The sequence below is a fragment of the Sphaeramia orbicularis genome, chromosome 24 (assembly GCF_902148855.1).
Source record: "Sphaeramia orbicularis chromosome 24, fSphaOr1.1, whole genome shotgun sequence".
NCBI lineage: Eukaryota > Metazoa > Chordata > Actinopteri > Kurtiformes > Apogonidae > Sphaeramia > Sphaeramia orbicularis.
The window spans coordinates 41,266,839-41,281,665 of record NC_043979.1 but is presented as its reverse complement, the minus strand read 5'-3'; the positions used below and the strand labels follow the sequence as shown (position 1 = coordinate 41,281,665).

The following is a 14,827-nucleotide window of genomic DNA, read 5'->3' as shown; positions in this document are numbered from 1 at the left end:
TTATCAAAATTTATAATTTCTTAAAACAGATTATTCCTTCAAATGTTTTAGTTTTTAAAGATCGCTTGAAATGATGAAGCCCTTTCTTTACCCATGGCAGCTGTTCCTGCCTTTCAAAGTTAATTCAACTTGTTTAGGCTTGAAACTGTCACTGAGGACAGGACAGGTTAGGTTCAGGGTTAGGGCTAAGGCAGTGGTTCCCAGCCTTTTTTGGCTCATGACCCCATTTTAACATCACAAATTTCTGGCAACCCCAGACATTTTTTTTTTTTGCTAAAATTAATTTCTTTTTGATCATGTAATAGTTTGCTATACTATGTTGCAAATAAACGTTAATTTTAGATGACATTTAGTCTATATAATGTATATTATTATGGACGGAGACAGAAAATCCAGGTGTAGATTACTGCACAAAGGGAGAATTTTATTTTCCTTGGTCAGGATATGTACAGTCAGTCCAGCTTGGATTTACAAGGCTGACATTTAATACTGAACAAACAGGAACTCAAACTATGAATTATGAAAGAGCTGCAGCATCTGAAACCGACCACGATGAACATTTGACAGATAAACAGAACCACAGTGCTTCAGTTTCAGACTCACAGTTTGTCATGTCTTTTATGTATTGTGATTGTCTCTGTCAACCCACCATATTTATTTATTTATTTATTTTTCAGATTTTTATTTAGAAAAATTGAGAAAAATTCAACATAGATTTAAATTACATTGTGGTCACCTTGGGGTCCTGACCCCAAGGTTGAAAAACACTGGGCTAAGGCTAACTCTAACCCAAATGAAAATGACATGGTGGCCAAAGTGTTAATGCTGTAACCTGGCAATTTTGTGGAAAACAAGATGGACGCCCATTGTCCCCTCCCATGACCTTTGATTAGATTTAAATCCCACCGCTACTTCGCACAAACCAGTTTTAACTTGGATTGCGCAAGTTGCCCCTGCTCACTCATGCATGAAAACCTGGGTCTGTACATTTAGACAAATATCCACCAATCCCCTACCAACCGACGTCCATAAAAGAAAATTCCAAAAATTATCAAATGTGGAACTGGGGGTAATTTTTCAAAATGTATAGTTTTTTTTGATACACCCTGTATAATGAAAATCAAAACTATAGTAACCTTGGTAAGTACATTGATACCATATAAACCTAATGTGCTATTCATTGTATTAAACATGAGGAGGAAGATGATTAAAAGCAAAAAAACAACCAAAAGCCACAAAGAGAAAAGCAGAAGAACGGGGCAGACAAATGTGGACTGTGGAGTCGACGGAGCCGAGCTGTGAGGACTTCTTCAAAAATCAATGAGATATTTCTCTGGTGCTGCAGCTCCAGCCTTAATCATTCCCTCTGATCTCTCCATCCCTTCAAACAGTGACATATGCGGCAAAAAGCGCGCAGCAAAAAAACAACCTGTAATACGCTCAGTGGCCTTAACACTTCATTGATCCTTCTCCTCTCCTTTCTGAGCCTTTCCTTTTTTTTTCCCTCCATATCTTTGGTCCACAAACACTTTGATCCATCCATTTTCAACCCCATCCATCCTTACTTCAGTTTTCTCCAAAGCTCTGACAGAGCTGAGAAAGCCCCTAAACAGAAGAAATACGCACAAAATGAAAACTAATGGAATGTCGCCCGCTGCTGTAGGGCCAAATGATCTATCAGAGAAAATGAAATCGATAAATAAACAAACTAAAAAGAACAAGGATGGGCTGAAATTTAATGTCTGAGTTTGTGAATCAGACTTCAATGCACTCTTGTCTTAGATGGCCCAAGGTTATTCACAGGTTATCTACCAGTTCATTATTTTTTTGTTTTTTACCCTTTATTTCTCTTTTGTAGATGAACAAAGAAATTACATTACCCCAAATCCTGGCAGAAAATCCACACATAAAGAAAATACATATTTAACCCCTTAACGCCAAATGTACCATATTGGATACATGACTTTTGAAGCCCTCTACATAATCATTGGGATATTTTTTTTTCTTGACAAACCTGATGTATACAATTAGATACATGCAATACACAGATAATCCACCAGGGGGGAGGAATTCACTCACCACAGGCCTTTCCAGTGACTCTACAAGACTGTCATTAATGAGGAAGGAGGCAGAACTTTGCCAATTTTGAAAAGGAATTACCAATTTGTTAGACATGTTTGTGTAATATCATGTTTTTGTTTGTTCAAAAATAATGATATTTGATCATGGAGACCTGATGTATCAAATATGATACAAAATTTAAACTCATACATGGTAATTGATATATAAAAAAAAAAAAAAATTGGGGTTGTTCAGAAGGACCAATAAAGGTTCTAGCTTCAAAGAACTGGAATTTTCTGTCAATGATTCAATGGTTCAGGCTTTACAGGGCTAAAAGTAATTACCATAAAATTGAAGATTTTCTAGATCAGGGGTCTGTAACCTGCGGCTCCAGAGCCTAATGCTTTTCTTCATCCTCCTTGTAGTGGCTCCTCCCTCTACAGCACTCTAGCCAGCCGCGATTCTCCTCTGCATGGTCAACCCAGCCGCTAGCGTTTTTCTTGTGCGCTACTCATTCGACAGTTACGGTAAATCAGCTGAATGTGCTAACAAAAGTAAGGGCTCATTTGTGCTCTACGATAAAGATGCAGACGGATACAGACAGAGGGTTCTGTCCGTCCTTTGTATATTACTCACATAATTCTGTCCGTTTTTTGGGAGCTTGTGGATGTGAACCCAGATTGAGAATATGGAGCAGTACAACTGGGAACTGTGGAGGCAGTGTTGAGTTTTGAGGAGAATCATTTCCATAAATAGTGATACTTTTCATAGAGCGACTGTATGAGTATGAGTACTGTGTACTTTTGGGGTAATCCTACAACAAACTACAAATGGTTGTTTTCGTCTGAAATAGGCTTTAAGACTAAATTCAATGATGAATAAAATTATGATTTCCAGTACGTACCTTGTGAATTTGGTGTTTTTGGTATTAGTACTTCATATACTATTAGCACAAATACTATGAACTACTTTTACTGTGTATTTTTGGAGTAATCATACTAAAAAATCCCTCCCTAGCTCCAAGTGTTTGTTTTTTCATGTGAAATAGGCTTTAAGACTAAATTCAATAATGAATAAAATGTTTTTTTTTCAATAAGTACCTCATGAATTTGGTATATTTGGTATTAGTACTTCATATACTATTAGCACAAATACTATGAACTACTTTTACTGTGTATTTTTGGAGTAATCATATTAAAAAATCCCTTCCTAGCTCCAAAAGTTTATTTTTTCATCTGAAATAGGCTTTAAGACTAAATTCAATAATGAATAAAATTATTTTTTTCAATAAGTACCTCATGAATTTGGTCTATCTGGTATCAGTACTTCATATACTATTAACACAAACACTATGAACTACTTTTACTGTGTACTTTCAGAGTAATCATACTCCAGAATCCATTCCACACTGCACTTCTGTTGGTTGTATTAAGTGGTTGTAACAGATAAAATGTAAAAAAAGATGAAAACTTTTAAAAGTTCATAAGCTCTGTTATTTTTTGCGGCTCCTGACTATTTTTTTTTTGGCAGAAGAGGGGACGAAATGACTCATTTGACAATAAAGGTTGCAGACCCCTGTTCTAGATAAATAGAAATAGCAAATAAATAAAACTAAATAAATGAAATAAAACCAAATGACAAAATTATACTAGAAAAGCACTCGGAGAGTGCAGACCTCCACCAAGGCAGATCAGCCTAGCAAAATCTGACCCCTTTAAGAGTCTGGGTTTTAGTTTCGTTTGTCCCACCTGATCACAGAAGGAGGCTTGATCTCTCCCAGAGGGTGAACCGGAGGTGGTGGCGGTGGAGGGTCGTTGGGCCGCGAATACATTCTGTCTCCTGTACGATTCAGCAGCTCGTTCATCTGGCTGTAGGGCAGCGCCGCCAGCGAGAAGGGTCCATCCAAATGTTCCATGTACAAGGGAGCCCTGGGCAGAGACAGATTCATTATTCAGCATTACATGCAGTTTTGTGTTTGATTTGTGTTTATCTTTTTCGTCAGTAACTACTTTCTTTACTCATTTATTTTACCCTTTCACTGAATATTGGGTCATGACAAAATGCTAATGCTACACATAAAACAGACCCATTATTTATTCTTTACTACATCATTAGCCTCGTAGCATAATTGACTAAGTCAGTTTTTGGCCAAATTGTGATATCAGGGTGTCTGCAGGTATCAGTAAATCTAATTTAATGCTTTTTAATGCCACTTAAAACAAATTTAATGCCCATGTCCAACTGGAGATACAGTTTTATATATAGTTTTATGACAGTTTACCGTCCACAGACTTTAACCAGGTTCTGAATAGCCCCTCCTCCAATCACTTCTGCTAAAACTGTCATTTTCCTATTTTTCCGACATTTGTTAATACTCCCTCCGCTCTTTCACCTTTCACACGTTGCATTCCAAGCATCCGGTGTTGTGATTTCATGTATCGGCCATAAACAATAGCCAATTAAAGGGTTCTGCCTGTCAATCATTACGCTATACTTCCGATCAAAATTATTAAATGTTTATATAATCAAAATAAATTGTGAATAATGCTTTTTTCCATCAAGTGTATTTAATTTTTAAGGACTCTTGACATTGAATGTAATGCTTTTTAATGCCATTGAAGGCCTTAATTTTCACAAAATCTATTTAATGACTTAATGCTTTTTTTGTCATTTAAGTTTTTATTGATTTTATCATATTTTCATACATTTACAAAAGGAGAAAAACAAAGACAGGAAAAAAAAGGAAAGCCAAAGGTTTGTGCATGACACGCAAAATGATTGTTAAAAGTTAAGATTAAAACTTCTCCTCTTCATCACCTCTTCCACCTGTCTGTCTCACTTTTGCGCTTCCTGCTAGAACGCCCCCTGGTGGCCGTTAGCCCGTATAAATCTATACTCAAGTTGCATCGCTGTAAAAGCCGCGGGGTTCAAAACAAGAAAAAAGTAGCGGCTTATAGTCCGGAAAGTACGGTAATACCTGGACGGACCTGTCCATAGACTGGCTACAGCAGTGGCAAACATACGGTCCACGGGCCAAAACCGGCCCACCAAAGGTTGTAATTTGTCCCACAGTCTGAATTTGGAAAGTGCAAAAATGACACTAAAGTTATTAAGAGTCAAAGGTGTCATAGCTGTTTTAGTTCAGGTTCCACATTCAGCCCAACTGTGATCTCAAGTAAAATAACACTGGTCTACAAGGAAAATGCTTCAAGAATAAAAATAATTAAATTTTACCACGAGAGTCACTGATAAAGAAAAATCAAGTCAAAAATGCTGGTTGGCTGAAGTTTCCAAGATACAGCCTTGGGTCAAACTGTGAAATTCAAGAATTAATGAGAGAATGGGTTTGACTCAAAAGGAATATTTGTCTCAGAGCTACAAGATCTACTTCAAAACACTGTCTGCACATTAGAATACATTCACTTTACAGGTTCTATTTAGTGGAAGATTTATAAAACTATTATATAAATGTACATAAACCAATATATATGTGTAATAACACTTAATCATATACCTTGAAAACATGAGCAAACCGGCATTTTTGTCATTTATTTTCCAATTAATCTTATTAAAATACGTAACATTTAGCACATTTAATGTCTGAAGCAAATCATTTCTAAAAAATTGTAGACCAGTGTAATAGTATAATAACAGATAAATAATGACTCCAAATTTAAATTAAATTATTATTGTAAAAAGTAAGTATTGGATCGGTATCAGATCGATTTCGGCAAAACTAATCTTAAAAAAAATTGGATTGGAAGCAAAAAATATCCAAATCGGGACATCACTAATAAAAACTTCAGTGAAAAAAAACCAAAACAAAACAAAACAAAAAAAACCTGGGTTCACATTTAGTCAAAATGTATATAAACATAATAAATGCTAAAAAACAATGAATCCTCTGATTGTTTAATTGGACCATGTTTTATAAAGCTATGTTTCCCAAATTATCTTGAGCCAAAATAGGTCGAAGAGTTGTTTTTATAGGTCGAAAGTTGCCAGAGGTAACTGAATGGCAATAATATGGTATGTAAATAGATTTTTGAAGTGTCCTCTGGAAGACTCAAGAGACAAAAATGACATGAAAGATGCAACAGGAGGGAAATGTAAGACAAAAAAAAGGAAAGATTTAATAAGGTTGAAATGAAAAAAGATGTAAAAAGACAAATAAGTGTGACCTATATGACAAAAATGATGTAGAAATAACAAAAGACAAGATTAAAATACTGTAAAAGAGGAAAAAAAGGGCATAAAAACAGATTTCAAGTGATAGTTTTTTATATAAATCTACAGCTACATGATGTGTTTCATGTCAGTTTGGGTGTTGAGCTGAAAAAACAATTTTAGACGAGAGGGGAGACTGACCGTTTTAAGATTTTTCACAAGAAATAAAACCTTCAAACAAAGATTAGAGATGAAACGGCTCAAAATCAATCAGTCGGAAAGTCGGAGCAAAACTACAAATAATGTAGGATATGAGACGTGAAAAATAGATGGGATTTTTAATAACGAGAAATTCTTTTTCAGATCGAATCAATTCAATCAGCATTTCTGAACTCTTAAAAGTGTCAAATGAAATGAATGATTAATGCGTCTGATCTTAATGTTTAAACTGACTAAAAATATTCTTCACAAGTGTCTCGCAGGATAAAAATAAATTCCTCTTAGATGGAAAAATAGTTAAAGAAATAAAAATCCAACTCTTCAAGTGAGTTTCAGTTAAAGCTGCACCTTGAAATATTTTAGTTGATTTTGTCCAGACGTCTTTTAATATAGACGTAGACACAAAAACAATTTCACCGATGCTGTCGAGGCTGCTTTCATGGTCAGAGTGAGACCTGTTAATCCCGCTGATAAATCCAAGAAAAACACTAATTTGTATGATTTTTTTTTTTTTCTTTATTTTTATTAATCACATTGACTGGCAGGGAAATGATTGAATGTGAGTGGCACTGGAGGTTTGAGGCACAATAAAGGCAATCACAACTGTGAGGGATGCTAATCAGCACTGCTGTAGCTGCACTTTTTTGGTGCAAATTAAGTGTAAATTGCAAAAAGCAATCTTTGTCGAGAGGGAATTTATTGTTGTAGACTGAGTGATTACATCCTGGTAGGAACTAAAAAAAAAAAAGAAGGAAATCAGTGTTTATACGATCATTATTCTTAAACTGACTGTTATTTTGAACAGAAGTGACGCATATCATTTGCAGTGATACGCTGTGTTTCCATGGTTACAGGGATACACATCAGCTCTTAAATCGTCATAGTCATTGGGTTTTGATTTAGTTTAATAAAGACAAACATATAAGGAATTTATAGTCTGAAAAAATATAACCAATGTAGCCCCGTATCTGCATTTCATTTCACAATACTGTACCGATATCTAAAAGTACTGTATTGATATTTTTAGGTATTTATTCAAATGCAGAATGAAGGAATGAATGAATGTTTTTATTATTGTGTCTTGCATAAAGAACATGCCCAGCACTTACATGGGCTAATAAGACACCAAAAATACACACCAAAAATCAAACACCAGACAATAGACACGATAGATATGAACAAAACAAAGTACTGACCTATTTAAACAAACACATCTGCCGCTTTTTCCAGGCTTTACAAAGAAATAATGCTAATTTCTATACATTAGAACTAAACAACCATTTCATCTTATCATCATCTGTGCTCCAGAATGGATCAGGATTTCGGATACACATATCATCAAACAAAGGGGCTCTCAGTTCATCGTATACAGGGGTTGGACAAAATAATGGAAACACCTTCACCTCAAGATGATAATGCCCCAATCCATACAGCTAGAATTGTTAAAGAATGGCATGAGGAACATTCTAATGAAGTTGAGCATCTCGTATGGCCGGCACAGTCCCCAGACCTCAACATTATTGAGCATTTATGGTCAGTTTTAGAGATTCAAGTAAGATGTCCATTTCCACCGCCATCGTCTCTCAAAGAGTTGGAGGGTATTCTAACTGAAGAATGGCTTAAAATTCCTTTGGAAACAATTCACAAGTTGTATGAATCAATACCTCTGAGAATTGAGGCTGTAATTGCTGCAAAAGGCGGACCTACACCATATTAAATTATATTTTGTTGATTTTTTAAGGTGTTTCCATTATTTTGTCCAACCCCTGTAGATGCAAAACACAACTGCAAGGCACTGCTGTTACAGAGCTACAATATGTCCTTGTATTTATATTGGTGCGTATTAGTTTTCATTATTACATTAGTCTTCGTCCATTGTGACAGTTTCGATATTAGATCCAGGGTAAGGGGTTTTGGCTTTCTATGAACCCACAAAGACCCAGTGCTACATTTGTGGCAGTTTCTCGAGATTTCACCTTTTGTTGAGCCGCATTATGTAATAAATTCCCATTATGTAATAAAAGTTCAAAATGTAATAAGAATGTCACGTCATCTTGTAATAAAGCCGCATTATGTAATAAACTGACGCATTTTGTAATAAACTACCTCAATGCATTATGTAGTAAATTTTTTCGCATTATGTAGTAAGTTATTACAATTTGAGAAATTTATTACAAAATGCACTTGACACATTTTTATTTTCAGGAAAATGTAATAACATGGTTCATTACGTAATAACAACACTCAAGTAGATTTTTTTTGCCCCTCTTTAATTGAAGTAACCCTGCAGATTAGTAGTTGTAGTAGTGCTAATGATAGCCTACCTATTAGCATTACATTTGCAATTAGTCCACACACTCCAACATGCACACACAAAGTAGAAAATGCTGATGTTGAACAATAAATGGCTTTATTTCTAAACAGAACCTTTTTAAGGCCAATTAAAATATTTTGATCAACATAAGGTACAGGGGTTGGACAAAATAATGGAAACACCTTCATCTCAAGATGATAATGCCCCAATCCATACAGCTAGAATTGTTAAAGAATGGCATGAGGAACATTCTAATGAAGTTGAGCATCTCGTATGACCGGCACAGTCCCCAGACCTCAACATTATTGAGCATTTATGGTCAGTTTTAGAGATTCAAGTAAGACGTCGATTTCCACCGCCATCGTCTCTAAAAGAGTTGGAGGGTATTCTAACTGAAGAATGGCTTAAAATTCCTTTGGAAACAATTCACAAGTTGGATGAATCAATACCTCGGAGAATTGAGGCTGTAATTGCCGCAAAAGGCGGACCTACACCATATTAAATTATATTTTGTTGATTTTTTAAGGTGTTTCCTTTATTTTGTCCAACCCCTGTAGAGGACAATACAAAAGAAAATGTGATTCATTTTCCACTTCCCCCAAATCACACAGTCCACAAAGTCTGTTTCCTTCTGGGGTTTGGGTGAATCTCCCAGTTTCTAAGGCCAAGGGAAGGATTCCTGTTCGCAACTGAGCAATTAGGGACCTTTGGTTCCTGGTCAAATTTGCACTGACATAAAATTCTGTTTTATATGTGTTTTTTAGTTGAAGGTATGTCTGCAGCTTCGGTTTAGTCAGGTATTGTGGAGGTTCATTTTTGTTTTTTTTTGGTTTTCTTTTTGGTTTGTATTTTATTTGTTATTATTTAACACTCTTTTATTAACCCTTTCATGCATAGTGGTCACTCCAGTGGACAGTTCTTCTCCAGCTGTTCTCTTGTATATTCATGGGTTTTGTTGTTTTAGTTCCATATCAGGCAACACAATGGACACTTATGCACCATCCCATAATAATACAATGACATTTATACCATTACTGCAACTTTACTGTTCTAGATAAACCTGATCTGCACTAACATGTTCGAGTGGAAATCAATTACTAATTGTTATTAGACAGTAATTACCGGTTTCCTTAAACAAAAAGTTGTTTTTTTGCATATTATCTCCATGAAGTGAGTAATAACTAGTATTAGAGTATGATAAAATGTGAGAAAACATCAGATTAGCAGCATTAAAAATGTTTATTTCATATTTTTCACACAGTATATCACTTTCTGATGATGGGTTTGAATACATGTTTCTTTGCTTCAAAAATTAAACGTATGGTGTCGATCTGAGTGGACATTTTTGTAACTCCATGAAAAATAGGTTCATTAAAAAAAAAAATCTGAATTGCATTTTTTTTCACATGCTTAAAGAGGAATAAAATCACTCAAGAAAAAATTATTGACTAAGGTTCACATAATTCATGCATGAAAGGGTTAAATAATGTTAGCTCCTTTATTGGGATTGCACAAAAATAATGCTATGATGTTAGTTCTGAACTAATAGAATATGAACATTTGAACAGGATCTTAAACTGTAATGTGTGTAAAACAGAATTTAAGTTTGAACACAAGAACATTTTGTGACATAGCATCAGATCCTGTTCTCATCAAATAAAAATGTGTTTAGTATTTGTGCAGATTTCTGGTGTAATTCAATTCTTCCAGGAAATAATCATTTAAAGAAAAGAAACAAACAAAAAATTGCCTTTTTAACAGTATCATGACATATCGTGATATATGGTATCGTGATCCTAGTATTGTGATTTGTATCGTATCGCCAGATTCTTGCCAATACACACCCCTACCTGTATCTCTCCAGCATGTTCTATCAAGCATCAATAACACGTTGAATGTGTGAGTTTGTCAGGTTCTGCTGCTATGTTAGAGTCACGTCATCTTGATGCAGGAGGTCAATCTACCAATAGAAGTGGGCGGTACTTTCACTGGAGGAGAATTCAACTAATTAAATGAAAGTCCATATATGACTTCCTATCAGTGATCAGTAGTAACTACATTGATATGTGTCACCATTTCCATGATAAAAACCATCAAAATATGGACCATTATGAGTGAAAGCAAATTTTTAATACTTAAAAAAATGTGTTACAAATTAAAAATAATCTAAATTTGTCAAAAACAGCAAACAAATTTGTAGAAATTGTCTCTAGGAAGCTACATAGAAAGATTTAAATGAATCCAACCTGTACTTTCAGAGAAGAACATTGTTGAAATCTAGACGCTGGTGATCTTGTGTTTGACCCTTCATGGTCACTAAAGGTCAAAGGTCATGATACCAAATGAAAGTTCACATATGACTTCCTATCAGTGTTCAATAGTAACTATACTGATATCTGTAACCATTTCCATGATATAAGCCATCACAACATGGACCATTACGAGCTGGGGCATCCCTAGCAATTGTGGGCCCTTGATCAAATTCAGCATCTTTTCAACTGGTCAGGGGTGGGGTTTGTATGTGGGGTAGGGGCAGTAGATATACACATGGGGGTGGGGCCCATAACTAACTTAACTAACACTGGCGTGAAGCAAAAGTTAAACTTAACATGCTTTCAAAGTCTGACTCCCGGCTTCTATGCCTCTATTATAGCGCAGACCTTACATGAAATTTTCACAACTTCTAACCTGTATCCACTGGACCCCCTCCACTACTCTACAGGCCCCCCAGAAATGCTGGGCCCCATGAATTTGTCACATTTACCCTCCCTTTACAGCGCCCCACATTATAAAGTAAAGACAAATTTTTAATATTTCAAAAATTTGTCAAAAATGTAAGAAATTCCAATTTTTCAAAACTGTGAGAAATTTGTAGACATAGTCCCGATAAAAAGCTACATATAAAGATTTAAATGAATCCAACCTGTAGTTTCTTGAAATCTAGACATCGGTGCGATTGTGTTTGACCCTTCAAGGTCACCAAAGGTCAAAGGTCATGGTACTAACCGCCGGCGGATCTACTCTCAGAAATCCAGCCTTTTAACTACTTATTTCTTGCCTTTCAACGCTTACTCACTTGAACCTAACCTCTTAACCGTGTCTTTTTAACTTGACGCTATCAACCCAAACCTTCATCAGGACAGGTCAGTATTGTCAGTGGATCCTTACCTCTGGCTGTCACCCACCGCTTCCCGCGCTCTGCCCGGTATCTCGCTGTTTCCACCATGGCGTCATCCTCATCATCTGGAGATAGTCCTCTCGTCCAAGCAAACAAAACCCTGGTAAAGGCTTACCAAACTATCGCGGATCTCAAAGAGGAAATACTGCGCCTCTCCGCAGAACGCGAGGAGAAAAATGCCCAGCTCTGTGGTTTCTCCAGCCACCTTCCCACACTGTCCAGTCTGTTCCTGAAAAGCGCAGAGAAGCCCAAAGCCTCCTGTGATGATACGGTGTTATGGGATCCTTCCTCTGCCTGTTCTCGCCCCCCGTGTTCTACACCCTGGTCTGAAGTGGTGATTCGTGGCCGCAAAAAGAACACGAGCAAAGACTCACCACCGCCGACCATCAGCACATCAAACCGCTTCGCCGTCCTGTCCGTGGAGAACGCTCCGGCTCCCCCCGCCAGGGCTGATGTGCCCCCCATCCCACCTGGCTCTGTCCTGGAACCGGCTCCTGCTGACACCGTGGCTGCCACCGAGCTGATTACCGGCGACGGTCCTAAAGCCGGTCCTCCTGTGAAGCCGTCGAACAAGGGTCCCCGCTCCTCGGTCCGCTCCTCTGCCCGGCGCCGCCTCCTCCGAGAGGCCGTCCGCCGTCACTCCGACGGTCCACCCGTGGAATGTCTACCTAGAGAGACCAGGAACCCTTCACCTTCAACACCGTCTCCTCGACCACTTTTCCCTCCGACCACCGCTATCCTCGGGGACTCCATCATCCGTCACGTCCGTTTCTTTAACGCCATAACCAGGTGTTTTCCTGGTTCCACCGTCACCTCCATCCTCCATGAACTGCCTCAGCTGCTGCTCTCACTGCCATCCACCGTTACCCGGATCATAGTTCACGTGGGCTTCAATGACACTTCTCTTCAACAGTCCGAAGTGACGAAGGTTCATTTTAAAAACCTCTTTGATAAACTGAAAGGATCCGGGAAGGCTGTTTTCATTTCCGGGCCACTCCCCTCCTTTGCCCGTGGTGTGGGCCGTTTCAGCCGCCTCCTCAGCCTGAACACCTGGCTCCAGTCCGCCTCTGCTCTGAACGGCTTCAGTTTTATTGATAACTTTAATCTGTTCTGGAACCGCCCCTCCTTCTACAAGTCCGATGGTGTCCACCCCTCTAGACTAGGCAGCAGGGTCTTGGCTCAAAAAATCCAACACGCTGTCCAGACTAAAACCACACCCACACCAATGTGACTATGCCCTCCCTCTTCTGCTGCAGTCACCTGCTCCCCCTGCTGGTCACATCTAATATCACCACGTTCAGAGTCTCCTATAAAATCTGTAGTGAGAATAAACAACACCCCAACTGATCTCTCCTCCTCTCCCAGGCCCTCACTGTCCACCTGTCAACTAACCACCTCAGTGAATTCCTCTTCTCCTTCCCCATCTCCAGCAGCCTACACCTCTGCCTTGCTCTTCCCCATTCCTGTCATATCCAGGTCTCGTATGGGGTTTCACTCTGCTAAAAGGCACCGTAGGTGGTTGACACAAATCCCATTACACACAGCGGACACGAACACCATGATGCCACCACCACCTAGCCGGTTTGGATTACTAAATGCACGTTCCATTGCCAATAAATCCTTGTCCCTAAATGAGCTTTTTACCAACAGGAACTTGGATGCATTATTCCTGACGGAGACGTGGCAAAGGGATGGGGAGTTCATTCATTTAAATGAACTGTGCCCTCCTGGCTGCTCTGCTGTTGGTCAGCCCCGCCCCTGTCGCCGGGGCGGTGGCCTTGCTGTAGTGCACCAAGACAAATACATATGCAGAGGGATGAGCACCGATGACTTTCCCTCATTTGAGTCACAAATGATCAAGATTGGCTCGTCCAGTGTGTTGTACTGTTTCTTAATCTACCGTCCCCCTGGCCCTGCTGGTGCCTTCTTAAGCGATTTCAGTGATTTCCTTACATCAATAATAAAACTGGAGAAGGTTTTAATTCTTGGGGATTTCAATCTGCACATCGATAACAATTCATCCAGCCCAGCAATGGAACTTTTAGCCATGACTGACACTTTTAACCTCAAACAACATGTATCTGGCCCCACCCACAAGAAAGGACATACCCTGGACCTGGTTTTCTCATTGGGCTTACACGTCACAAATGTGTGTGTTGAGGATGTCCACTTGAGTGATCATTGTGGTGTGTTTTCTGACTTATGTGTGCCTCTTGAGCCCAAGCCTGCACCTAGAAGGGCCAAGAGGAGGATCATTACAGAGTCCACAGCCCAGGATTTCCGTGCCCTGTTTAACCCTAGTCTTCTTAATGAGTGTCCCGATGTTGATGAGTTTATCCAGTGCTTTGCCACACACTGCAGCTCTATTCTTGACCAGGTGGCTCCCGTGAAAACTAATGTCACTCGTAAGTGGTCTTGTCCCTGGATAAATGAAAACATCTTAAACCTAAGGAGAACTTGTCGCAAAACTGAGCGTCTTTGGAAATCAACCCAGTTGGAAGTACACAGGTTACATCTTAAAGATCTCATAACCTCATTAAATAAAATGATTAAGGAGGCAAGATCCAGCTACTTCCACAAACTTATAGCCACAAACAAGAAAAACCCCAAAGTAATCTTTGACACAATCCAGTCCATTGTGTCCCCTGCTGTCCCTGCTGCCCCTGTGCTCTGTAAAGCTGACAGCAATGACTTCCTAAACTTCTTCACAGACAAGATCAGGGATATTAAACACAATATCCCACCACCCTCTGGCCGTCTGACCCTATCTGATCCCCCTCTGCAAACCTGGTCCTCTTTCGACCCTGTGACACTGGAGGACATCTCAGCACTTTTATCCAAAACGAAACCCTCCTCCAACTCTGCAGACATCCTCCCCCATAAGCTCC

General features: G+C 38.6%; 1 protein-coding gene across 4 annotated transcripts in view; it reads right to left on the bottom strand.

The window, feature by feature from the left end:
- Window positions 1-14,827, bottom strand: part of wasf1 (WASP family member 1) — a 247,721-nt gene that overhangs the window by 8,257 nt on the left and 224,637 nt on the right. For all 4 annotated transcript variants that reach the window (XM_030127872.1, XM_030127871.1, XM_030127873.1 and 1 more), the window contains one exon: window positions 3,810-3,989. In XM_030127872.1, coding sequence (XP_029983732.1) covers window positions 3,810-3,989 — 180 coding nt within the window. The remainder of the gene's footprint in view (window positions 1-3,809; window positions 3,990-14,827) is intronic.